We start from the raw sequence: 25,051 nt of genomic DNA, 5'->3' as shown, positions 1-25,051 counted from the left end.
ACTTATCAATACTTTGTGTTTATTGTCCACCTAAAAATAAAAATAAATGTAAAATCAATAGACTTAAAAGTATCATCAGTGATATGCCAAAGCCCTGTTTAGTAGCAGGAGACTTTAATGCACATCATATTTCTTTTGGTTGCCATAGTACAAATTCAAGGGGTAGAAGCCTATTTGATATTTTTGATGAACAGGATCTGTGCATATTAAATTCTGGTAGGTCTACTACACTTCAGAGACCATATGCAAATAGTTCTGCTATTGACATAACTGGAGTGAGCCCAGTGCTCGCTCCGTTATGTGAATGGACAGTAGGTGTAGACACTTTGGGTAGTTACCACTATCCCACATTCACAAAAATTAACTTAATTCCATCTAAATATTCTGTCAATGATAAAGTAGAGAAATTTTTATATAATAAAGCAGATTGGGATAAATATTTTAAGAAATCCAAGGAGTATTTTGAGTATATGACATTTAATGAACTAGATCCTTTACAGTCATATAACAAATTTTGTGAAATTTTGAACATTTTAAAAAAAGAATGTATTCCGCTTGTTAAATTTGAGGGTCCAAGAACTATTAAAGCTCCCGCTCCTTGGTGGGATGAAAATTGTGCTGTAGCAGTTAAAAATTCCAAAGAGGCTTTACAATTATATAGGCGAGTAGGGTTAATGGTAAATTATATAAATTATAAAAAAATAGATGCACTTAAAAAAATAATCATTAAAAAAGCAAAGAAAGATAGTTTGAATAAACTTTGTTCATCATTTAATAGATACACTCCTATAACTTATATATGGAATTATATGAAAAGATTTAAACGAATAAATAACCAACCGAAACTTAAAAATGATGTATGGATTCCAAATTTCATCTCAAAACTTAAACAGAATAATAATAACACAAACTTAATCAACTCTGTTTTTGAATACAACAATGACAATGAAAATTCCATGTGGCTACTAAATCCATTCACCTATGCAGAATTCAATATAGCACTTCAATCAAGAAAGGAATCTGCACCAGGATTAGACGACATTCCTTATATAATGTTTAAAAAGTTACATAAAGCAGGTCAAATAGCTTTACTTAATATTTTTAACAAGTTATGGCTTTCTCAATGTATTCCAGAGAGTTGGAAGATTCAATGTATAATACCAATTTTGAAACAAGATAAACCTGAAGACGATTGCAATTCTTACAGACCTATATCGCTGACTTCTTGCATAGGAAAATTGTTTGAAGTAATGCTTAAACTAAGATTGGACTACTTTGTAGAAACTAATAATTTATTACCAGGTTTTCAATATGGTTTCCGTAGAGGTAAAAGCGCATCAGAGAGTATAACTTCATTTATATATGATATGAAGAATTGTCAATTGTCTAAATCCACAGCAGTATGTATATTTTTGGATATAGAGGGGGCTTATGATAATGTGGACTTAAACCAGCTCATCAATTGTCTTCATGAAATCGGTATCCCTGGAAAAATGTTAAAATGGCTTTCAAATTTTTTTAATAATAGACACTTTTATGTTAAGTACAATAATATACTCCATGGGATAAACCAAACTAGTAAAGGTCTTATGCAAGGTTCAGCATTGTCACCAATTTTGTATAATTTATACACCTCACAAATTGAAAATTTTTTATTAGGAGATGTTAAAATTTTACAATTTGCGGATGACTTGTTAATGTATAGTGTAAATAGAAATATAGAAATAGCTAAAAATACTATTAATTCTGCACTGTTCCAGTTGCAGTCTTATTATAAAAATTTGTTAAAATTAAATATCAATACTTCCAAAAGTTCATGTATGATTTTTGGCAGCCCAGTGGGGAATAACATCAAATATAATGGTACAGATATTCCATTTGTAAATCAAAAGAAATTTTTGGGTGTAATTATCGATAATAAATTAAAATTTGACAGACATATTAATTATATTAGCAAAAATGCGTTAAAAGGCATTAATTTATTGAGATGTTTGACTGGAACGTTTTGGGGCTCTGATCCTAAAGTCCTATCTCTATTATATAAAAGCATGGTCAGAAGTCACTTTGATTATAGTTTCCTTGCATATATGCAAGCCAATTCCACATTATTAAAAAAACTTGATGTTATTCAAAACATTGGCTTGCGCATAATAAGTGGGGCTATGCGCTCCACACCTGTTAATTCAATGGAAGTAGAGACTTGTATTTCTCCTTTAATTGTAAGACGCATATATTTAGCTGAAAGATTTTGTTTGAAAGCTCTATCGTCGAGCTCTTCAATAGTGAACAAACTTTTGCTTCCAAATAGTCTACTAACTGTAACTAAATCTACAACTGAATCTTTACAAGCGACTGCAAATTCACTTTTGGCAGGTAAACAACCTACCATATCTATTATTATGACATATATGCATAATATTGCCACTAACATAAATGTTAGTAACGCCTGGCCCATGTACTCTTGCTCCTTTGAGAGCTTGATTATGAAAAATAAAATTCATTTGTTGAATATTACGTCAAACATAGACTTCCGGATGTTTATTGATAAAAATTGTAAATATTATTATAAATTATATACAGATGGATCTAAAAATCAGCACTTTGTAAGTGCTGCTTTCTATGATCCACAAAAAAAATTTAGTAAAGCGTTTAAGTTAAATTCTCGATGTAGTATTTTTACTGCGGAATCTTTTGCAATTTTAAAAGCAATTTCTTATATAAAAGAGGAAATTTTACATAGTGTAAATAATTGTATTATAGTAACAGATTCCAAAAGTGTTCTTTTAGCTATTAACAATTTCAATTTTAGTTATAAGTCTTCATACATTATTTTTCAAATTAAAAATGTATTACTAGACATAAGAAAAACTGGAATGAACGTAGAATTTGTCTGGGTACCCTCCCACAGAGGTATAGCGGGCAATGAACTGGTTGATTCTGTAGCAAGACAAGGATTGTTTAATGAAGATTGTTCAGACAATATCAAAACTCCATTTACAGACTTTTATCATGAAGTGAAGAAGAGACAGAAGTTGCTTTGGCAAGAACTTTGGAAAGAAACTAGTAAAAGTAAAGGATCTTGGTACGCAGACATACAAAATGAAATACCGGTGCAGCCATGGTATAACAAAATGAGTTGGGATTCAAGAAAATTCATATCAATAATAAACCGACTAAGGTTTGGTCACTGTTTAGTGCCAAGCCATTTATTCAAATTAAAAATTTATAAAGATAACAAATGCATGTACTGTAAAAAAGACGACGCAGATATCAATCACATAATTTTCAAGTGTTCAGCTTTTGGTATACAAAGAATAATATTAGCAAGTTCGATAGAGTTAGTAAAGGAAGAAAACGAAATTAAGTGTGATCCCCGCCACATTAAGGAATTGTTGAGGAACCATTTATTTTATAAGCCTGTTTTAGATTTCATTAGTAACACAATAGAAAAATTGTAAAATACAGTAGTAAATTTATATTTAGACGACGACGACGATAATTTTAAGTGCTTTGTATTATTTTTAAGAAAAATTGTAATATTTAAAGCAGGGCCTATAAGGACTTGTATCCAAGGCCGTTAAATAAATTAAAAAAAAAAAAATAAAAAAATAAAGTTCAAATCCATAAAATATATATATTAAATAATAATAAATAAAATGTATATTGATCTGTGTTTGCGCTTGCGGGTGTAATTTACATTTTAGAAATTTAGTTTTATTAAATATTTCGGGAATTAAATTGCTGTGATATTATTATGAGGAAGGAGTTAATCTAAACCTAATTCAAAAACTTGTAGTCCTTTAATAAAACCATTTATAACCACAAACACCATTTCGTAATCCAGCGATTCTCTACCTATATCTTTTCCTCAGATTATAGATTTATTTTCAGTTTGTATTTGTACATCATAACTTAAAGCACACATACTTAAAAAATGCAGTGCTGCGTGTTTTTCTGCAAAAATACTTTAGACGACACTACGTCTGAGGGAACAGGAATTACTTTTCATGCGTAAGTATATTTATTGATTGAGTTACAAGTACGTAATAATTTTAATTTACTTGGTCCTAACTTAATGACAATTTTATTAATAAAACTTCACTAATAAATCATGTCCATGAGGGAGTGGTTCAATGGTGGTCAGATGTTTTGATATTAGTAGGTACAAAGTTATATCAGTTGATTATACACTGAACGGTAATTTACAGAGTACCGCGTGATATACATCTCCGTGCTTCTTGGATCCGAGCACTCGGCACACAAGACTGTCACCTGCCTGACTCTGCTGTGGTCTGCTCAGAGCATTTTTCAGATAATGACTTCTATAAAACAAATGATTGTGAAAGGCAGATTCGCTCTGAAGCTATTCCTTCAACAGGGCAGGTCAGTTTATTTATTAAGACTGACTATAAGCAGGTGAGTTGTGAGACTTTAGGGTGGTTTCTGACAGAGCCATAGCTCTGCCGTCACCTATTTATCAAGCACGTCGTTTGGAAGCGCATTGCATTTGATTTACTGCATGTGCCCCATAGCTGAATGCTGTAAAGCCAGACAGATTTTAACACTTTGTTGTTAAGTCTCAGTATTTTTTTTTTTGTGAATGTTAATCCAGAGGAACCTAGTCAAGTCTAAGTCAAACTATTTTTATTTGTTTTAATTGAAAATATTTGACTTGTAGAGCTTAAGATATAACTTAACTAATTTTGAATTAAAGAAGCGAAATACACAGGTACTACTATACAGTTATAAATGTAAAACAACACAAGTTCTGCTAATTAATACAATATATTGAGTCTTGAAGTTTTTTGAGTTACGGAGAGTTCCAAAATCTCAAGGTTTACCACAAAGAGGCTCCACTGCATTCTGCATTGTATAGAGAAAGGAGCTTGGCTCCCACGTGACTGGTGGGAGGCTTCGGCTGTGGCTAGTTACCACTCTATATCACCAAGTGATTTAGCATTCTGGTGCAATGTCATGTAGAAACTAAAAGGGGTGTGGTTTTTCATCCTCCTAACAAGTTAGCCTGCTTCCATCAGGTGAGATTGTAGTCAAGGGCTAACTTGTAAAGAATAAAAAAAAGCAAACCATCACTATTTTACAATTAATTAATTAACGGCTAAAACTCTTGCAAACTCACATAGTATGGATTGTGCCGTATTGCAAGAACCAGCTCATGACTAAGGGCCCTGTATGGATTCGAAACCAATTTGAGTAACAGTTTTAGCTGTGTTTTATAATCAATTAAACCATTACTAGCCTAATTTGTAATGTAGAAGTAACTAATAGTTGTATATTTGCAGAAGTGCATGATATGCCTGGGCACTTACAGCAAGCTGTATCTAATGAGTAAATGCAAGTTGGAGGAGGCATATAAACAGCTAACTGGACTATCGGTGAGTCAAATGATGATGTTAGTATTTACATGCCTCTAAACATTGTTCAAAGATAAGATAGAGAGTTTTTGACAAACCAGTGACGTGAATTTATAGCCAAAATGAATATCTCTTTTCAAACTTGTATTGATAGCTTTTGCTAATTCTGTGCCATTGTTTCAGTTGTGTCGAGCAAATCTGAAGCCAACGCTCTGTGTGTTTTGTGCTCAGAGATTGATTAACTTCAGTAGATTTAGAGACTTGTGCTTGAGAGCCCATTCACTGATGACAGATTCACTTAAACAACATGAATTTGTGAGTATTTAATAATAACAATTTACAGGTATGAATATTAATTGATGATCCATATTTATTTTTGTTTTTGTTGTATTTCAGCTCTAAGCAAATTGCGAGGCACAGGTTAATAATCAATAATAATATACAGATGGAGTGTACGGAACACGACGGTGTCGTAGCCGTTCTAAATACGAAATTAAAAAAGTAATACATTCTCGAGTTAGTAAGACACGAACCGTCAAATCAGTAATTTTCAATATTATTGAAAAAAAATGGTGTCTTATGTTTTTAAATATTTAATTAATTAATTTACGTAATTATTGTTAGTGTTAAATTTTGTAATACAAATTATGAAAAAAGTTTGCATATACGGTTGTGAAGGAAACACATGTTGTTTGGATTTTTTTGATGGGTTTCGCTTGTAAAGATTAACTCTGATTACTCTGTGGCTAGAGGGTACTTAATGTGCAGCTGACCTTCCACTGAAGTTCTTGCTGGCCGATTTGCTTTGGTGTTAATTTTTTGTTATCTTTTATTTTATTTATTGTTTAAGGAAATCCCACATGTAGGCACGCTTTAACCTGTTATATCTATATGCATCAGAAAGTATGTTAAGCTGCGAGTCGAGATCATTATCAGTATTATCTCATTTAGATTATCACACAGTCATCTAGACACCCAAAAAATGTCCTTTACGATCCTGACGATGACATAACGAACGACAATGCTTCCCAGGCAACACAAACACAAGCTACACAGCGTCTTCGCCGGCGCAGACGAGGTCCCCGATATCTGACGTCAGCCTTACGTGGGCTAAAATAACTCGCGATCTCGGGGGCGCCCGGACTGATACTCTAAGCCGAGGTCAGAGTCTCAGAAGAGACACCCTCAGAGAGTCGTTCCGCCCATCTCGCCCAAACCCCCAGTGACTTCCGGTGACGCCGCTGAGGTCCCATAAGGAGCCTATGGCATTTACACAATCAAAAAAAAAATCAATCATTGTAATCTGACCAACCTGCATTTGATTAGAGTGGTGGGTCTAAGCTACAAATTAAACATTGGCACTGTTTCAGAGTACTATACAACATACAGAATTTATGAACTACGCAACAAAACATCAGCAGTGTAATTTAACACGTACAACAGTTCGGGCAGACCACTGTGACTTATACATAGATCACACAGATGAAGACAAACAGACATTGCCAGAGAAATCTGTTGTTGGAGATATTGCAACAGTTGTGGTGAAGAATGAATATGCTGACATTGCAAAACACGAACATGTGACAGAAACAGAGATTTTAATAAAGCTTGAAACTGGTATATTTGAATGTGAATTTTGTTTTGAGAGATTTCTGCAAGAAAATATATACAGGGAACATATGAGCATGCATCTGCAGGTAAGTCCACTTGGAGGTGTCATTATATGTAGGTATGGTATATACGATAAGAAATTAAATATCATTTGTCTCAAACAGTGAAGGAATAACATTGTGAGAAAACTTGCATACCTGAGAATTTTTATTAATTCTCTATGTATGCGAAGTCTGCAAATCCGCGTTGAGACAGTGGTGGACTAAGGCCTAAGCCCTCTCAATTTGAGAAGAGACTCGTGCTAGTAAAAGACTACGAGCCCATGAACAAAATTAACCTATGAAATGAACCAAAGTGAATAACGCTTAGAAGGCCGTTACTATATCAGAAAATAACTCTGAGCACTATGCTGTCATTTCTGAGCTAAATATATAAAAAATATATAAAGATGAATTGCTGTTCATTAGTCTCGCTAAAACTCTGAACAATTTTATCTTATCTTGATCTTGAAATGATCGTGTAGGTATAGGGAAGGTGTAAAAAGTGAGAAAAATTAGAATAATTGCCGGGAAAACCATAAAAACAACCCTTTTCTATTTCCCATACGAACATTTAGTGGTAGGGTAGGGGTAGAGTAGTGTAGAGGAGGGATAGGAAGAAGTGCACATAAATGCGAAGCTTAACCGGGTCTACTAGTCATAGAATAAAAAAAATATCTCTGCACATCTAGAACAATGTCTTCTGTAGTTGGACAGATATTGTGAATGTGTTATATTTGACAGGACCCAAGTGATGCGATACAAGTGTGCGAGCCTCGAGCAGCTGCGAGCTGCGACCCACTCACGCTGGACAAGTCAGTATACAATGACACTATTAAAGTGTTTTTCACATAGCATGGGTACGGTGACAGTTGCCTTATGATGTTCATAAAACGTACTGTTATCGTGAATCGCGACAAACTTTCAATAGTGTTTCACTATTGAAAGTTATAACTTGTATGGACGTATATAAAATTATAGATATCTTTGTTATTTTGTGTTTATGTTTATAATTCTCGTAACAAAAAAAACACTACATTTTATGAAAAATTATACGAAATTTCGTGTAATATTTTATTTTTACTAATTTGAAATTTTCGTATCTTTTTAATTTGCGAGCCTTATTTATTTCACAATTATCCCGAAAATTTTCGTTTTTATGTATTAATTATTTAATATTGATTTAATTTTTCTAAATTTTTAAAAAAAAATCAATATATTGTAAGGTCAAATACCCAATTATGTTGTTATAAACACTTATGCACTGCATTAATCCCGTTTTCAGAACTGTTGTTTTTTTGTTTTAATTTGCTTTCAATGAACAATTTATCTAAGAAACGTGATAGTAGTGGATATACCTTTGCCATAGACTCAGAGGGCGTAGGTTCGAATTCGGTCCGGGGCATGCGCCTGCAACATTTCAGTTGTGTTATTTTAAGAAATTAAATATCACGTGTCCCAAACGGCGAAGGAAATAATCGTGAGGAAATCTGCATACCAGAGATTTTTCTTAATTCTCTGCGTGTGTGAAGTCTGCCAATCCGCATTGGGCCAGCGTAGTGGGACTATCAGCCTAACCCCTCTTATTCTGAGAGGAGACTCGGGCTCAGCAGTGAGCCGAATATGGGTTGATAATGATTCTGCTGCTCTGTTTCACAGGACACGAAGCCAGAGGCTGTATGATCCCCTGACTGCAGACTCCATTCGAACTTCAAGTAAGTGAGCTGAATGGGTTTTTAACGATGATAATGACCTGGAATAAAGGTTCCAAAAAGACTTATTTTAATTATTAAAAATAGTAAACAATTACTTTAGAAACTCGAATTTAAAAATTGCGTTTTTTATCTTTTTTTCCCAAACGCCAAACATACTGTCGGCCATTTCGTAACGTTGGAGTTGGAGTTGGCTGGTGGGAGACTTCGGCCGTGGCTAGTTACCACCCTAACCGCAAAGACGTACCGCCATCGGTACGATATCGTGTGGATTTTCATCCTCGTCCTAACAAGTTAGCCCGCTTTCATCTTAGAATGCATCATCACTTACCATCAAGTGAGATTGTAGTCAAGGGTTAACTTCTAAAAGAATAAAGGACACAGACTTCAGAGAGTAAGAGTAGAGCTGTTGCAAAGGTTTGTCGGAGTAAATTATAAAAAAATTATAAAAACAATTAAATAAAGCGGACGCCCGCGATTTCGTCCGCATGGAATTCAGTTTTTCACAAATCCCGCGAGAACCATGGATTTTTCCGGGATGAAAAGTAACCTATGTGTTAAGCCAAATTAAAATCTATTTTAATTCCAAATTTCAGCCAAATCGCCGCAAAACTGACAAAGTTTCATACAAACTTTCATCCCCTATTTTATCCCCTTGGGAATTTATCAAAATCCTTTCATAGCGGATGCCTACGTCATAACATCTACCTACATGCCAAATTTCAGCCCGATCCGGCCAGTGGTTTGGGCTGTGTGTTGATAGATCACTATGTCAGTCAGTCACATTTGAGTTATATATATATTTAGATGTTTGTTTCAGATGCCCCACTATCCGCAAGACTTGCGGCAAATAACGGAAACAAAGTGCAGTCAACTGAAGAAGTAGGTGCTATCTGGAAAAACGAACAAATCCTTGAAACTAACATGTGTGTACCGGACAACCAATTATCTCAGAGCGACACTGAACCATCTACAAATATAAATACATTGACAAATTGTGTTGAATATGATATTTTCCAGAAATACAAAGAAGCTGTGATAGATAATCCACGCGTCAAAATCCAGACTGGTGTGAAATCTTATAGTTGTGACTCATGCCATTATAAAAGTGCAAAAAAAAGTAATTTAATTAGTCACATGAGAACTCACACTGGCCAAAAGCTGTATTCTTGTGATATGTGCGATTATAACTGTACACACGAAAGTGATTTATCAAGACACAAAATAATCCATACTGGCCAAAAGCCTTGTTCTAGTGAGAAATGCCATTATAAATGTGCACAAAAAAAAATATCAACAGATCATATGAGAACCCACACTGACGAAAAGTCTCATTCTTGTGAGACATGCAATTATAAATGTGCATCAAAAGGTAGTTTAATAGATTACATAAGAAACCACATTTGTGAAAAACCTTATACTTGTGAGACATGCAATTATAAATTTGCACGTAAAGGTGACTTAATAAGACATAAAAGAACGCACACTGGTGAAAAACCTTTTTCTTGTATGACATGCGATTACAAATGTGCACAAAAAAGTAACTTAATAGGCCACATGAAAATCCACACTGGTGAAAAACCTTATGCATGTGATATGTGCAATTCTAAATTTGCACGTAAAGGTGACTTAACAAGACATAAAATGAAACACACTGGCCTCAGTTCACATACAAATCCACACTGATGAAAATGAAAACCTCATTATTGTGAGACATGGATTTGTGTTATCACCTTTATATTGTTACGGAGAACCCTATGACTACAGCCATAGGGTTCATAATCGCTCGCCCATGTCGGGTTGTCTACGATTGGAGATAGCCATAATTTATGACCTTGTTTACGTGGAATTTCGTAGAACGTCTTTGGCATACGCGAGTTTTGTAGGCGTTCCCAGATTAATCTGGAAATTGTTCTGACGGCTAATACGGCAGCCAACTTCGAAACGAAGTGAAGTGAACATCGGAGTGACACAAGCGATACAAGTGAATTATAGTGAACTTTGGACAACGAATTGCCTACGTTTGGAAATGTGTTTTGATACTTGGAAGGAGTGAAATAAAGTCTTATACGAGTCACCAGTTGTTTAATTCCAAATCCTCGAACCCTAGTTCGTAACAATATCTTATGGAGAAATTCTCGCTCCTGGGAGTGCAATCAGAGTTAAATCATGCCATGCTCTGAATCTGTTCATCATGTCCCTTCCTTAACCACAGTCGATAACTGGCTAAAAATAATATTTTCACTACTCTTGCTCAAAAACACTGTCATAGTACCACTCCACAGCGGGGCTAAACAAGCATTTCAGCCTCTAGGGGCTAAAGTAATTTTGTTTTTTTTAATTCTTGTCTGTTACGAGTACTAGCCAAGTACTAGCCTACTATAAAACGGAGGAGGTTTTATTCGAAAATAGAATCATTTTAGGTAAGGCCCTGATTGTTTTGAAAATAATTAAAAAAACTTTAAATTGGAATTAAATGCAGCGTTCTTGTCTGTGGAATGCGTTCATTTTTTATTTAATTTTTATTGAGTTGCGAATAGAGCAAGATTTGGAGACATGGGACATCCTTTACGGTGTAATACCTTTGCCTTTTTCTCATGTGAAAAAAATAAAATTAAAAAACGAGAATTTAAAAACCAATTGGCGTGAATACACACTTCATTTTTTTCAGAAATTCATTGTAAATTTGTGACCGTAACTTACATATTTTTCAACAATAATTGTTATTGTTGTCTTCATCTAGTGAGAATGGTGATTCTAATTTGGAGATGGATGAAATTTTCAATCTGTTACCATCAAAGTTTCGACTTTACGCATTTACTTTAATACTTACTTACGAAAAAATTAATAAGTGGAGAAAACAACAACCAATGGATTCACTTACGAAAGGAGTTTTTTAAACTATTATATCCCACGTTTACCTCACATACTCATTAATTATCTTCACAGTAGTCGGAAATTATGTTACTGGGTAAAAGCATCTCCCTTAATAACCAAAATTGTAGACTTTGTACATTTAATTTTCAATTAAAATAAAAATAATTTCTCGCAATCGTAGTGAAAAGCAGAGTGTAACACGTGAGGCTAAACCCATTATAAACTCGGTTTCTATTTAGGCGGCCCTCGCCTTCGTCTCGGGCTCTAAAAATACCTCGTATATAATGGGTCTTTTTAGCCCCTCGTATAACAATCTACTATTTATTCGATATTGTTAAAGTTAATTTCATGGTGCAGCGCTGTGTGCGTAAAGCCGCGCTATAAAGGGTTGTACACGACTTAAAACTTATTTAAACGAAAAAAGAATATTTTCCATATCTTTTAACCTGTAAGCGGTAGGTAGGTACAACTGATTTTAATAATCAGATCTATAGTATAGATAGTTGGCAACACTGACGAGACTAGTATATAAACGGGTCTTTTGTTGTTCTATCATTTTTATTATGAAGCTTTTTACACGACACAAACTATTACATAGTATATATATATATATAGTTTGCCAAGTGTTGCCAACTATCTATACTATAGATAGCTGGCAACACTGACGAGACTAGTATATAAACGGGTCTTTTGTTGTCCTATCATTTTTATTAAGCTCTTTACATGACGAAAACTACTCATTTATTTTTACCTACTACTTGATAGGTAATCATTTAAATTTTTTTCGTATTTTCAAATTTTATTTATTTCTGTGACATTTTTCGTGTTTAAGTAGATCAATTTTTCGAGCAAATTTCGATGGACAATAGTTGCATGGTAAACACTTTTCTTCATTGTGCAAAAAGATGACGTGCCGTTTTAAGTTCGATGCACGAGAAAACCTTACACCACAAATGGAACAAATGTGTGGTTTTTCCCCGCTGTGTGTTGCTATGTGCTGTTTTAAGTCGCCATTAGTAATAAAGGCGCGGCCACAAGTATTGCAATCAAACTTCCTTTCACCTGTATGAACTCTGAAAATTAAAAAAAGGCTATTTAAATTATTTCTGTCTTTCGCCACACACCACCAAGTTTACCATCAAGAATCGCGCTTAGCGATATGAGTAGTGATCAGCGGCGAAGAATGCATACAGGCCGATTCCTGTCGAGTTACCTTTTAAAAATCCATACGTATATATTAATTATTGTAATGAGAAACCGGGATTTGTATCAAGCGGTGTGAATTTCCTTTTTTTTGGGACGGCTTACCTTCGTCAAAATTCCATCCTTCGTCACTGGTAATGAGAAGATGTAAGTCGAAATATGTACGGTTTCGAAATTGTTTTACTACCCTCATCCCTAAGCGCGCTGCAGAATTGATGATCGCTTGATCGCGATGGATGGTGTATCATTTGCGTTTTATCCGTTAATTACGGGATATCCTATATACCACTCCTAATACATTCTTATCCGACTAGTTGAAATAGGAATGTCGGTCCTATAAAAAAAATAAGATCTCAGAGCAAACTCGAAGTTAGGAGCATGCTTTTACCAACCTGATGTGGTATTTAAAGTTTCCTATTGTTTGAAAACTGCGAGGACACAGTACACACTGGTAAGGCGTTTGGCCAGTGTGCTTACGTTTGTGTACAATTAGTCCGGAAGATTGTGCAAATCTCTCACCACAAGTATCACAACAATATGGTTTTTCACCCTATAAAAAAATGTATAATATAAACATGAATGTATGAAATGTGTGAACAGCGAAGATGTGGAATCCCCTTCCTTCTGTTTCCTAACACATATGATTTGTGCACCTTCAAGGCAAGAGTGAATAGGCATCTTCTAGGCAAGCGTGATCCAACCTAGACCTCATCATTACTTTCCACCAGCATTGTAGTCAATTCAGAATTAAAAAAAAAGTATTGCTGAGCGCAAATCCGTAATAGCCCAGTGGACATGACCCCTGCCTCTGATTCCGGAGGGTGTGGGTTCGAATTCGGTCCGGGGCATGCACCCGAACTTTTCAGTTGTGTGCATTTTAAGAAATTAAATATTGCGTGTCTCAAACGGTGCAGGAAAAACATCAAGAGGAATCTGCATACTGAATAAATTTTAAAATTTTCTATGTATGAAGTCTGTTAATCCACATTGGGCCAGCGTGGTGGACTAAATTAGCCTAACCCCTCATTCAAATGGAGACTCCAAAGGAGTATGAAAATTTCTTGACAGAAATAAAATTTCGTGACTATATAGAGCCTCAATAAACAAAACAATAGACCTCAATAGACAAATTACCGAAGGTTGGTAGTTCGATCCCCTATTGGTCTATTGTTGTACCCACTCCTAATACAGTCATTCCCAACTAGTGGAGGGGAATGGGAATATTGGTCATATTTAAAAAGATGTGGCAAATATTCTTTTAAAAAAAGAAAAAAAATATAGCCTAATCGGCCTGCTAAGCTTCTGGAGAGAGCTCGGCTGGATGGAATAAATCCAGCGGGAACCTACACCGAGGGACCCACGCACAACGGCCAAGCACATGGCTAAGTGCGGAAACGGCCCAGAAGAAAGAAGAAAAAGAAGTATAGCCCAATCCAGGACCTCTTGAATTGAAGCCACCAACCCTAACCACAATACCAATAAGGCAAACATGCATTAAATTGTTTCCATAATAAATAAGATTTATAGGTACCGTGTGTGTTCTCATATGTGCATTTAAATTCTCAATTATAGTAAATTGCTTCTTGCAGTATGTACATGAATGTTGTTTTTCTTTTATGTGAGTTGCTAAATGAGTTTTGAGCCGAAATCTGAAAGAACAGTAACACACATAATTGCACTAATATCACAGTTCTTACATGAATGGTAACTATGTGGTTGAAACCGCAAGGCATCAGATATATTAAAGAGATTAAATATTCCAAAAATTTCTAAATCATAAATTGCATACTTGCCTATTTCTAAATTATACATGTTTATTTGAAAAAATTATCTATATAATATATTATATCTGCAGCAGGCTAATTCACTATCTTTGACGACATAAACATAATTGAGATTCTATATCAAAATGTCATCCGGTGCTTACTGGTGGATATCACACAGTAGGTATATGACATTCTGTTATTTGATTTCTATTTTAATAGGTTAACAATAATGACCAAAATAGTGAATAGGCCAGCAGAAAGGCTAAACAGATCACAATGAGATTTGGATAAATTAGTCAGGTTTGTGTTCTGCCCCATTTTACAACTTTATTATCATTGAAATTGCAGGCAGAGCAGTCGGGTCAATTGCTATAATGTGCTTTGATACAAATTTACAAACATTACTAAAAATGCAGTCTTGAATAGATATATATACTGTATCACCCATGCAGTTTCTGTTCCCGAGACACTCACAAATAACGTGGCGTTTTAGTTGGTTCTGTAGATCCTGAGATTACCCCCTACAATACCACAAACTTTAGCTCTTTATAATATTAGTACAAATTAGGAAGGAAACGGAATCTATGCAGGTAAATATGTTCAGTATAGCTAGTTAGTTAGTATAGCTAGTATATTTTAAAATAAGGCCCATGAACTAACATTTCAAATAGTACCTAGAAGACATAAGTTTTCCACATGTAAAACATTGTTGTTTTTGAGACAGCTTTCTATGTTCACTTGTATTGATTGTATGGTCCTCTGCTGACACCTTTTGAGTGACATCAGTTACCTCTGTATCAAGTATACATATAACTTTAGAGCTCAATTTTAACTCGCTATCATTATTTTTGGATCCTATATTTTTCTCTTCAACTATCACATTAGATGTTTTGTTTCTCAAATCGTTATCAGATTTCTTGCACAGATTTATAAATTCAATACATTCATCCAGTTTTTGTGTACAACTTACACATATTGTAGCAGGAAGGCCATCGTGTGGATAAATCTGTGAAATACATATTTATAAATTATATTTCATACTGTGTATTGTGACTAATAGAAATAAATATTTATTTGAACAAACAAGTTGTTTTATGTTAAACTTTACCTCAATATTTGCTAAATTCATAATTTTAGAACTTATCATCGTTGATTCTGAGCCGTGAAACAAACTTAACAATAAATTGGTGCTTACTAAACAAATTCTACATTTATTTTCATTCATTTTTCAAGTTTCTCCATAGAATTGAAAACAGCTGTTTTGCTGCCTTTTAAACAAAACAAATAAAGTAATAAATATTATACTACTCTATGGTAATAAACGTCAAATCACGGATATCAAAAAATATGTTCCTTGCGTCAAATAATGCAAATTCAAAGCGCAAACTTATTAGAAATCTTGTAGAAATAGTATGCTCCATATTTGAAAATGGTTAAATACGGTGAAATCAAATCAATAAAAAAATAAAGCTTATGATTTCAGAGGAACATTGAAGGAACGCATCACAAACGGCTAAAATAGAACGCATCTTCTTCTAGAACGCATGACGTATCTGACATTATTTTGAATTTTCAAATTCGTTATTCGTTAACGAATTGTCGAACTGTCAAGCTGGTTTAAAAGTTGAATTTACAGAGCTTCTTTGTGCCGTGTGATATTTTCTGTAATTTCTGCGAAGATAAGGTTTCTTTTAGTTATTAATTTGGCGTATCCAATACATTTGAAGCATCAGTTTTATTATTTACAAGCTTATAAAAACAAACTTGAAAAATGACGAGGGAAATTTACTATTCTGACAAATATTACGACGATGAAAATGAATACAGGTCTGTACATTATCATTTTAATTATTGATTATGATCAAATATATAGAATTTATCAATTTACTTGCATTATAATTGTATTTACGCTTTAGTTTTACTGCGTAAAGACAAAAATAAAACAAATCTCTGGAAATTTCCAGCACTTTCTATTTTATTGTAAGTACTGTTACACTAAGAAATATCTGCAAAGGTTTATGCATAAAAAAGATATGAGTACAAGACTTTAGTGTTCTATAGCACTATAAGTACCAGCGTTGTGTATAATGTGTGGAAATTTCATCTACCTATACTTCTATACTAATATTTTATAGAGGTAAATTTGTAGGATGTAATCTCTGAATCTATTGAATGATTTTGAAAATTCTTTTCCCACTAGAAAGCCACGTTATTTGTGAGTCTCATAGGCTATAATTTATCGCTGATTTTTCATAGGAACAGTAACTATGCGGTTGGAACTGCTGGGCGTCAGCTAGTGTTAAATAATTTACATATAATATAATAAGAGTGTGATGTAATTTCAGGCATGTGGTGTTGCCTAAGGAAATGGTGAAGTTGGTGCCAAAAAACCATCTGATGTCAGAGCAGGAGTGGAGGAGCATTGGTGTGCAGCAGAGCCAGGGCTGGGAACACTATATGATGCACACACCAGGTATAAATATTAGCCCTTTTATTCTGAAGTCATCATCATCAGTATATACATACTGCCAAGCGATATATAGTCTGGCAAGTTGGTTGATAACACTCCCATGATATGCGGGCGACAGTTCCAGTACAATGTTGTTTAGAAACTGAAAGGGGCTTTTCATCTTCCTCCTAACAAGTTAGCTCAATTCCATCTTAGATTGCATCATCACTTACCATCAGGTGAGAGTCAAGGGCTAACTTTTAAGAATTAAAAAAAAATGCATATAGGGCTGGACTCATCACCTGAAGCTATGGAAAATACGATTTTTTACTAGCATGACAGTCTTGTTTTAAAAGATAGCAAATGATCTTTTTCTTAATAATAAATTAGATAATATTACATTTCAAGTAAATTTTTTTTTAATTGTAAGTGTCAGTCAAAAGTCTTGTTTCAGACAATTTCCTCACCATTTTTTTTTTTAGTTTACTTCAGCCAAATTGGTTAGGTTAGGTTAGATTAGCAGCAACAACATACTCATACTTACACACACATTAACTTAAGCCTTTATAATATTAGTACACATTTTTTTATTCTTTTCAGAGCCACACATCCTGCTATTTAAACGTAAGAGGACTGTTGAGAAGCCGGATGACAAAAAAGTGAGAAGATTGTAACTAAAACACTGTACAGACACCCTCTACAGTCAAATGTGATTAGATATAAAAACATTTTGTTTGCCTCATAACAAACATTATCAACATTGTTTTCATTTGACATGAAATTAATGAACAGTTTCATTTGATATGAAATTCGTAAATCACAAGTTGGGTCCACATTGTGTATGAGGTTTTTGCACAGCTGCTTCGGGCTGTCTTGATGACAAGTAGGCCATAAATATTCTGTGTGCCACAAGATATATCTTGAAGAGATATGGATATTATCAACCAATTGCTTGTACTTCCATCTATCGTAGCTATCATCTCTTACGTCCCATTGCATCATAGTACAATATTTGAAATTCTGCTGCTTTTGGTTGACAATCTCTTCACAAGATATATATTGTTGAAACATACTAGGCATACTGCTGCTAGTTGGCTTGCTGTGATCCTTTCAGCATCCTCTAAACTCAAGTGGGTCTATGCTGTGTAAACACACAAGTTATTGGAATCTTAATAAACTTGAAAGAGTGGACTCGCCTGCATTATAAGCAAGAACACATTGTTCCAACTGTCAATAGATTCAATGATCACTCTCAATAGAACTCACCGAATTATATTAGAACTTCTCAAATAGTTAGGAGCAACACTGCAAAGCTTTTCAAAAAAACATTTGTGTTTATGAAACGTAAATGAAGTCTATACAGTAATATGTTACTGATTTTAAGTTTGAAACCACAATAAAATAACAATATTGTGCCTTGTATGAAAATTTAATATATTACAATTTAGGATTTTGTGACACATGGACATATATTAACTCATTAAATATTATTAAGTATTTTTACAGTTTCATAATTCATCAATCTTAATGTGGTCTTTACCTACATAAATTGTCATCAAGTATATTTTTTTTATTTTAAGAAGACAATTTTGTCTATATATAGTCTTTTGCATTTTAGAAGACAAAAAGTTATGTTTCTAGTGACTGCAGAACTGTTTTCCTTTCTCTTATAATTTGTCATCTGTTGTTTCATTGAGCTATTTGGTTCATTTTAAAAATAAAATTTTAGTTTGTATTATTATTGCTATAATATTCACATCAAAATCAGAAATAAAATAAAACCGACAAACAAAGAACACAACCACCAATTTTTGTGTAATTTTATAGGAGTGTTATTTACTTTCTATAAGTTAACCGTTTATATTTTAAGATAGCTTATGCAGTCTAAAATCAAACCCACCATGTTATCCTTAATGAAATAACCCACCAATAGGATAATTATTAAAGAAATATAAGAAATAGTACCAATATGTAGATGTTTTTTGCCCCTTTATCACAGAAAATATAAATAGAACCACAATTCCCGAATTTCCTTAAATGTAATGTTGAAATTTTAATCTATTTTACATGCACATGCGACCAAACATAACATTTTAAACTTAGTTATAAGGATGTCACTGCTGGACAAACAAATTCTTAAGCAGGACCATGGGACCATAGAAATTGCTATTTTTGTGCTGTGAATATTTGGCAGTTCCTATATGATGTTTTAAGGATGTAAACAGTTTATTATTATCTATTATATCTTCCAGAATATATCAGTTTGTTATGGGTGTAATGATCTTCATTCCATGTTCGTGTAAGATTAGTGTTAGTCATTAATGTAAGTTCTATCACCTTCAGTTTTTCTTTCATATTGAAAGATTACACTATGAAAATCTTGAATGTTTAGTTAGTGGTTCAAGCTTTTAGTAATTGCAAAGTTTAAATAATAATAATTGATCATTGTCATGTACTTAGTGTAATCTCTCAAAAGATCAATTGAATTAATCATGAATAATCTCTCATAAGTAATAATTTGAAAAATTGCTGTTTATATTTTGCTTTGATTTTTTTAATATGCATGAAATTTGAATTAACTTTCTATGCCATAATTATGTGATTCTGTTGTAATAAAAATTAATAACCTGTGAATAATAAAAAAATCTTGTATTAATGACTCAATTTGGTACAAATAAATTATTCGGTGCTATGTTAAAGGAGTTGTTTTATTTAACTAATTCCAAATAGATGACAGCTATTTATCCTATGTTCTTCTTCTTGATGTAGCAGCTCTGCAAATCTTCCTGAGGTCCCTGTATCATGTTGACCTCTTCCAATCTATTGTGATCGCCACTGACTAAATTTCCCCTCTAATACTTGTTGTCGCCAGGTACAGCATCAGTTTCTTGACTGGGATATGTCCTCCTTCGGTTTACCATAAAATGCCCTAGGTCCCAAGTCTATCAACCTAGATTAAACTCTAATGAGCAGGGACCTCTAGTGGGTCATTATATTTTCTAAAGCTTCTACTTATATGTATATAAGTGCACATAAGGAAGAAAATTTATTTATTAATATTATTTATACTGATGCTAAACTTACAATGCAATGTTCATCACACAATAATAATTTTAATTAACTTGTTCCTGAATGAATTAATGAGAGTATACTTCATAATAAATTTTGTATGAAATGACATGTTTTTTTACCTTCATCTTTAATGATTGTTGACTAACATTGCACATCAACTTAGCTTTACTATAGTGTCACAAACAGTACATTTTATTCTAAATAATGTAACTATGTAGAATAATATAGTTAACCCTAAAGAGAAAAGATGTAATATTTCACAAATCCTGTAGGGACAATGAACTTTCATGGACATTCCAGGAACAATGGAACAAACAAACAAAATGATTCCATTTTTTCAATGGGTAAAAGGATGTAAGCATGAAAAAGTCTTATTTATAACTACAAAAATTCATCAAAATCAGTAGAACGGTAAGATTGCATTTATAATAATGTTAAGTGTGGATGGTAAAAGAACCAAATAGTTTCAAGGTATTATTATACTAAAAATAAAATAAGCAACTGACATAGATTAATTTTATTTTCTTTTCTTTTTAGCAGTAGGAGACAAAGAGGGTAACTTAGTAGTTTCTTGTTGTGAAAACTCCATTACATCCACTTTGATATCATCACTGGTAACTGTGTCCAGCAGTTCTAGATTTTGCAATTGTTCTTGTTCCAAACTGTGCAGCATTTGGAAACCAGGTTCTAGAGACGGCGTGAACGAACCATCCAATACAGCAGGGAAGTGTAGTTCAGGAACCTCTTCAAGTTTCAGTTGTGGCGCTATGTCCCCTATTGCTAAGATTTCACATTGATTTCTTAATTCCTCACATCTATTTTTCATTATACTATGATATCTAACAACACGGTTCTCATAAAACTCATGTAAATTACCAACATTTAAGTCTGCAAACACCTTTGATATAACATCAGGGAAGCCTGATTTAAGACCACTAGCTTCTCTGTCTACAGCTATTCTTAATAATTTGCACATATTTGTCATATAAATGTCCAAGGCATCGGCCACAGAGTCTAATGCTGTGTTAGTGCATGTTGTGAAGCCAACTTGTCCTATGCCAATAGCTGCACATTGTTTCAAAGCTCGTTTATGGCTTTCCGGAGTAAATGGTAGGATCACCGGACCTTTTCCAAGAGAGAAGTCACAGTACTGCTTTGGCAAAAAGTTTATAGGAGGCGTGGCTTCATGTTCGATTTTCAAAATCGGTTCAGGCGGAGGATTTGGTGTATTTAGTGTCTCCATTCGCGCGCCATCAAAAATCGCGTTCTCTGCTTGCTCTATGATATTGGATAGTTGTCGAGAATATGCGTGTAGTTGAATGGTGTGAGTAATTAAGTTTGGCGTCGGTAGCTCGATAGGCGATGTCTTTACTGTGATGGGTAATTCTGGTATGTTTTGCAGTCCCAGTTCAATTATAGGGCTAAAGTTTACGTTCTGCATTATAGCATCGTCGCCCTCTTCGGTTTCAAACTCACCCCATAGCTGTTTTGTGGTCATGTTGAGGATTTTGTTTAATTTCTTGTAGTTCGTGCCTCCAGGAAAACAGTTTTATTTCAGGTTGATCATAGTAAAGTAACCGTTTATCTTCAAAATCGATTTTTATTTAAAAATACACTTAATTATTAAAAATACAATTGTGAAAAATTAAACTCAAACTGCAACCATAGGATTGAGAATTGAGATCATGAGATGTTGAGAAATTGAGTTGAGATGAGATGAGATGAGATCGAAAATCGAAATTGATCAAATTGTGACTTGTCTGTCAGTGTCAATTTACAACTGACATTGACATTGTCGAACTAAAATGAGTGTAAGATTAGTTCGGAAACACTTCGAAAAAAAATAACAATACACATGCGCACTCAGACCAATTATTCGCACAACATCATGCTGTGCATCCTTGCTCTTTAGTAGAGGACTGTAATCTCTGGAGGATATCAGCATGCCATGGGAACTTAGAAGAACGTGAAATCTTTATGAAGCAGCGCCATCTACATTCTAGATTTAAGATTCCAGGATAGTAAATTCAATTACTTATGGTGTGTATGTATTATAATGTTTTTAGAGATTTAAACCGTGTAAGTATGAAAAAAAAAAACAAAAAAACAAAGAATTATTTATCCTTTTAATTTTGACGCGCAATAGGAAGAATGTGTTTGTGTTTCTAAAGCAAAGGGATTATTACAGATAGACAGTAACCGTACATTAATTTCAACGAAGGTCCATATAGTCATTTGGCCTAGTGGTGTTTAACAAAGGTACGATCTAATGATCCTGAGTTCGAGCACTTTTTTTTTTTTTGTTTTTCTCAATTGGTTTCTTCAACTATTACAAAATCAAAAATCTCACATTTACAAAAAATATGCATTATTATTAAGAGTAGCCTATATATTTCCAATAATACATTGTAATCTTTGGATATCAGTTCACTGGGGCTAGGTAGGGTGACAAAATTTCCAACACAAAAGTTAATGCTTGAAGCACAGATTAATCAATAAATTACAGATGGAGCATACTACCTAACACGAAAATGTCGCACCCGTCACAAATACAAAGTTCAAAAAGTAATACATTCTCGAGTCAGTACAATAATACACTGTAATCTTTGGTCAGTACGACACGAACCGTCGCATCAGTAACTTTCAATAATATTTTTATTTTATTTTTTTTTTTTTATTTTATTTTATTGAGGGCTTACAAACAACATCATAGTACATAATCATATTATGATAATAGTAATATAAATAAAAATTATAACTATGACACCAGCTTCGGAAACCACAGATTACAATACTATAAAGTAGACTACTACGCACCTAAATATTTTATATAAAATTATTACAAACAAATTTTGAAAAAATTAAAATAAAAAATAAAAAGTGAATAAAAAAAAAATAGATGGAAGAAAAGACTAAAACTAAATTATTAATTAACTAATAGCTATAAACTCTTTAACCGTTTTATAACCAACCTCTTGAAGGTACCTACACGTGTAGAAAAAATATCAATATTATTGAAGAACTCATTGTAGGATTGCGTCATTCTATATAATGGAGAACGTTTGCCCGCATTTGTACGGCAGTTGGTGGTAGCAAAGAGCTGATGCGTTCGAACACTTCGCATTCGAGCCCTGAGTGGTACTTTGTAACAAATTTTGCGCGTTAGGGCTACACAATCGTACTTGTTATTACATAAATCATACAAGAGCATGACTTCGAGTTGCTTTCGTCTACACTTTAAGCCTAGTATATCATATTTTTCAAGAAGTTGGTTATAAGAAAGGTAACTCCGAGTACATTTATAGTGCATCCAGCGTAGAAATTTTTTTTGAACTGTCTCTAGGCTCTTTACATATTTATCATAAAACGGATTCCAAATACAAACACCGTATTCTAATTGAGAACGAATTAGTGATTTGTATAAATGTAAATACGTTGCAGTTCTTTTAAAACCATTACTTGCTCTCATTACAAAACCATACATTCTATATGCTTTATTAATTATGTTTTGAACATGTATATCAAAATGTAATTTACAATCCAACTTTATTCCCAAGTCCTTAATACTGTCAACCTTTTCAAGGCTAACACTATCAAGTGAGTATGTTACATTGCTAATATTCTTTTTTTTAGTAAAAATTATATGTTTACATTTATTTAAACTTAAGCTTAATTTATTTTCAGAACAGTATGCCGTGAAACTATTTAAATCTGCCTGTAGAAGGGAGTGATCATCTGGTGTTTCTATAGTTTTAAATATTTTAAGATCATCTGCATAAAGAAGAAAGTTACTATATTTGAAGCATTTATGAATATCGTTTATGAATAAAATAAACAAAAGCGGTCCTAATATTGATCCTTGAGGTACGCCAGAAGTGATCACAACCGTCTTTGAGCTAAAACCACTAATAATTACTGTTTGAGTGCGATTTGTTATGTACGATTTGAACCATCGCCACAGATCACCACGTATACCGTTATATGCCAATTTTTCAAGTAGCCGTTTATGGTCCACTCTATCAAAAGCCTTCTGAAAGTCTGTGTAAATGCTATCTGTTTGTTTGTTATTGTCAATATTTTCAAATAGCTGCGAGGTAAATACCAGAAGGTTAGTTACTGTCGAACGTTTATGTACAAATCCATGTTGCTGTGGAATAATAGTGTTGTGTAATAATGGATAAATGTTATCATGCACTATCCGTTCAAAAAGTTTAGCAAGTACTGGCAGAATTGATATCGGCCGGTAGTTTTCCACATTCCTTTTTGAGCCCCCTTTGTAAATTGGAACTATACGTGCCATTTTCCATTTATTCGGGAACGTGCTTTGTTTAATGCACATATCATACAATATGTACAATGGCTTGCATATAGTGGCAGCAGTAGATTTGAAAAAGACAGGGGGTATATTATCCATCCCCGAGCCTTTGGTGACATCTAGATTATCCAACGCTTTACGAACGACTTCACAAGTAATATTGACACTACTAATTACATTGATTGATGTTCCAATTTCATTTACATCCTCTTCATTTACTAAATCGTAATCATCGGTTAGATCAGACGGCACAAAGACGGAGAGAAAAAAGTCAGAAAATAGGCTGCATACCTGATTGGCATTATTAGCTGTATTATTATTATAGAATATATTACTTGGTATGTGAGAACTGCTTTTTCTTGATGTGAAATAATGCCAGAAATATTGGGCGTTAAGTTTAATGTTGTCCTCTACTAAGCTCATATAGTCGTTAAAACGAATCTTAGCTTCTCTTTTAAAACGGAGTCGTTGAACGGAAAATACCTCGTAATTTGACTCATTGCTATTTTTTTTCCATTTAACCCAAGCTTTTGTTTTTTCTTTAAAAATATGAATTAGTGAAGAGTTGAACCAAGCGGGATAATTGTTTGGTTTAATAGTCTTAGATGGAATATATTTACATATGAATCCATATAT

General features: G+C 33.6%; 4 protein-coding genes across 5 annotated transcripts; 2 read left to right on the top strand and 2 right to left on the bottom strand.

Annotated features, from left to right (window-relative positions):
• Positions 1 to 3,633: 3,633 nt before the first annotated feature.
• On the top strand, positions 3,634 to 10,810 carry LOC112047159 (zinc finger protein Xfin). Of its 2 annotated transcripts, none has more exons than XM_052887627.1 (8): positions 3,634 to 4,011; positions 4,209 to 4,416; positions 5,301 to 5,393; positions 5,556 to 5,687; positions 6,743 to 7,069; positions 7,766 to 7,836; positions 8,681 to 8,736; positions 9,554 to 10,810. In XM_052887627.1, exons 1-8 carry the CDS (start codon positions 3,935 to 3,937, stop codon positions 10,417 to 10,419), a joined length of 1,830 nt encoding a protein of 609 aa, XP_052743587.1. In that variant the 5' UTR covers positions 3,634 to 3,934; the 3' UTR covers positions 10,420 to 10,810. The 2 variants fall into 2 exon arrangements, with proteins under 2 accessions (XP_052743587.1, XP_023939937.2); XM_024084169.2 differs by having other exon boundaries at positions 3,638 to 4,011; positions 4,209 to 4,383.
• A 1,454-nt stretch (positions 10,811 to 12,264) lies between these two features.
• Positions 12,265 to 15,878, bottom strand: LOC112047160 (zinc finger protein 239-like). Its single transcript, XM_024084171.2, has 5 exons — positions 15,688 to 15,878; positions 15,254 to 15,585; positions 14,345 to 14,462; positions 13,206 to 13,363; positions 12,265 to 12,683 (listed from the first exon to the last, which is right to left on the bottom strand). The coding sequence occupies exons 1-5, from the start codon at positions 15,802 to 15,804 to the stop codon at positions 12,410 to 12,412; spliced, it is 999 nt and encodes a 332-aa protein (XP_023939939.2). The 5' UTR covers positions 15,805 to 15,878; the 3' UTR covers positions 12,265 to 12,409.
• A 282-nt stretch (positions 15,879 to 16,160) lies between these two features.
• Positions 16,161 to 19,727, top strand: LOC112047161 (cyclin-dependent kinases regulatory subunit). The gene is made up of 3 exons (XM_024084174.2): positions 16,161 to 16,406; positions 16,925 to 17,052; positions 17,629 to 19,727. The coding sequence occupies exons 1-3, from the start codon at positions 16,351 to 16,353 to the stop codon at positions 17,700 to 17,702; spliced, it is 258 nt and encodes an 85-aa protein (XP_023939942.1). The 5' UTR covers positions 16,161 to 16,350; the 3' UTR covers positions 17,703 to 19,727.
• Positions 19,728 to 20,602: 875 nt separating this feature from the next.
• Positions 20,603 to 21,863, bottom strand: LOC112047157 (STAGA complex 65 subunit gamma-like). Its single transcript, XM_024084166.2, has one exon. The coding sequence runs from the start codon at positions 21,596 to 21,598 to the stop codon at positions 20,618 to 20,620; it is 981 nt and encodes a 326-aa protein (XP_023939934.1). The 5' UTR covers positions 21,599 to 21,863; the 3' UTR covers positions 20,603 to 20,617.
• Between the last annotated feature and the right edge of the window lie 3,188 nt (positions 21,864 to 25,051).

The sequence above is a fragment of the Bicyclus anynana genome, chromosome 20, assembly GCF_947172395.1.
Source record: "Bicyclus anynana chromosome 20, ilBicAnyn1.1, whole genome shotgun sequence".
In the NCBI taxonomy this organism is placed as follows: Eukaryota; Metazoa; Arthropoda; class Insecta; order Lepidoptera; family Nymphalidae; genus Bicyclus; species Bicyclus anynana.
The sequence above is the reverse complement of the archived record's forward strand: the minus strand, read 5'-3'. Positions and strand labels throughout refer to the sequence as shown.

Coding starts and splice junctions, on each gene's coding strand:
- LOC112047161 (XM_024084174.2), top strand. CDS start 16,351: ATGACGAGGGAAATTTACTATTCTGACAAATATTACGACGATGAAAAT. Junction 16,407..16,924: donor GACGATGAAAATGAATACAG/GTCTGTACATTA, acceptor ATGTAATTTCAG/GCATGTGGTGTTGCCTAAGG. Junction 17,053..17,628: donor CTATATGATGCACACACCAG/GTATAAATATTA, acceptor TATTCTTTTCAG/AGCCACACATCCTGCTATTT.
- LOC112047159 (XM_052887627.1), top strand. CDS start 3,935: ATGCAGTGCTGCGTGTTTTTCTGCAAAAATACTTTAGACGACACTACG. Junction 4,012..4,208: donor ACAGGAATTACTTTTCATGC/GTAAGTATATTT, acceptor GGTAATTTACAG/AGTACCGCGTGATATACATC. Junction 8,737..9,553: donor AGACTCCATTCGAACTTCAA/GTAAGTGAGCTG, acceptor TGTTTGTTTCAG/ATGCCCCACTATCCGCAAGA.
- LOC112047157 (XM_024084166.2), bottom strand. CDS start 21,598: ATGACCACAAAACAGCTATGGGGTGAGTTTGAAACCGAAGAGGGCGAC.
- LOC112047160 (XM_024084171.2), bottom strand. CDS start 15,804: ATGAATGAAAATAAATGTAGAATTTGTTTAGTAAGCACCAATTTATTG. Junction 15,586..15,687: donor TGAATTTAGCAAATATTGAG/GTAAAGTTTAAC, acceptor TGTATTTCACAG/ATTTATCCACACGATGGCCT. Junction 13,364..14,344: donor CACATATGAGAACACACACG/GTACCTATAAAT, acceptor ATTTTTTTATAG/GGTGAAAAACCATATTGTTG.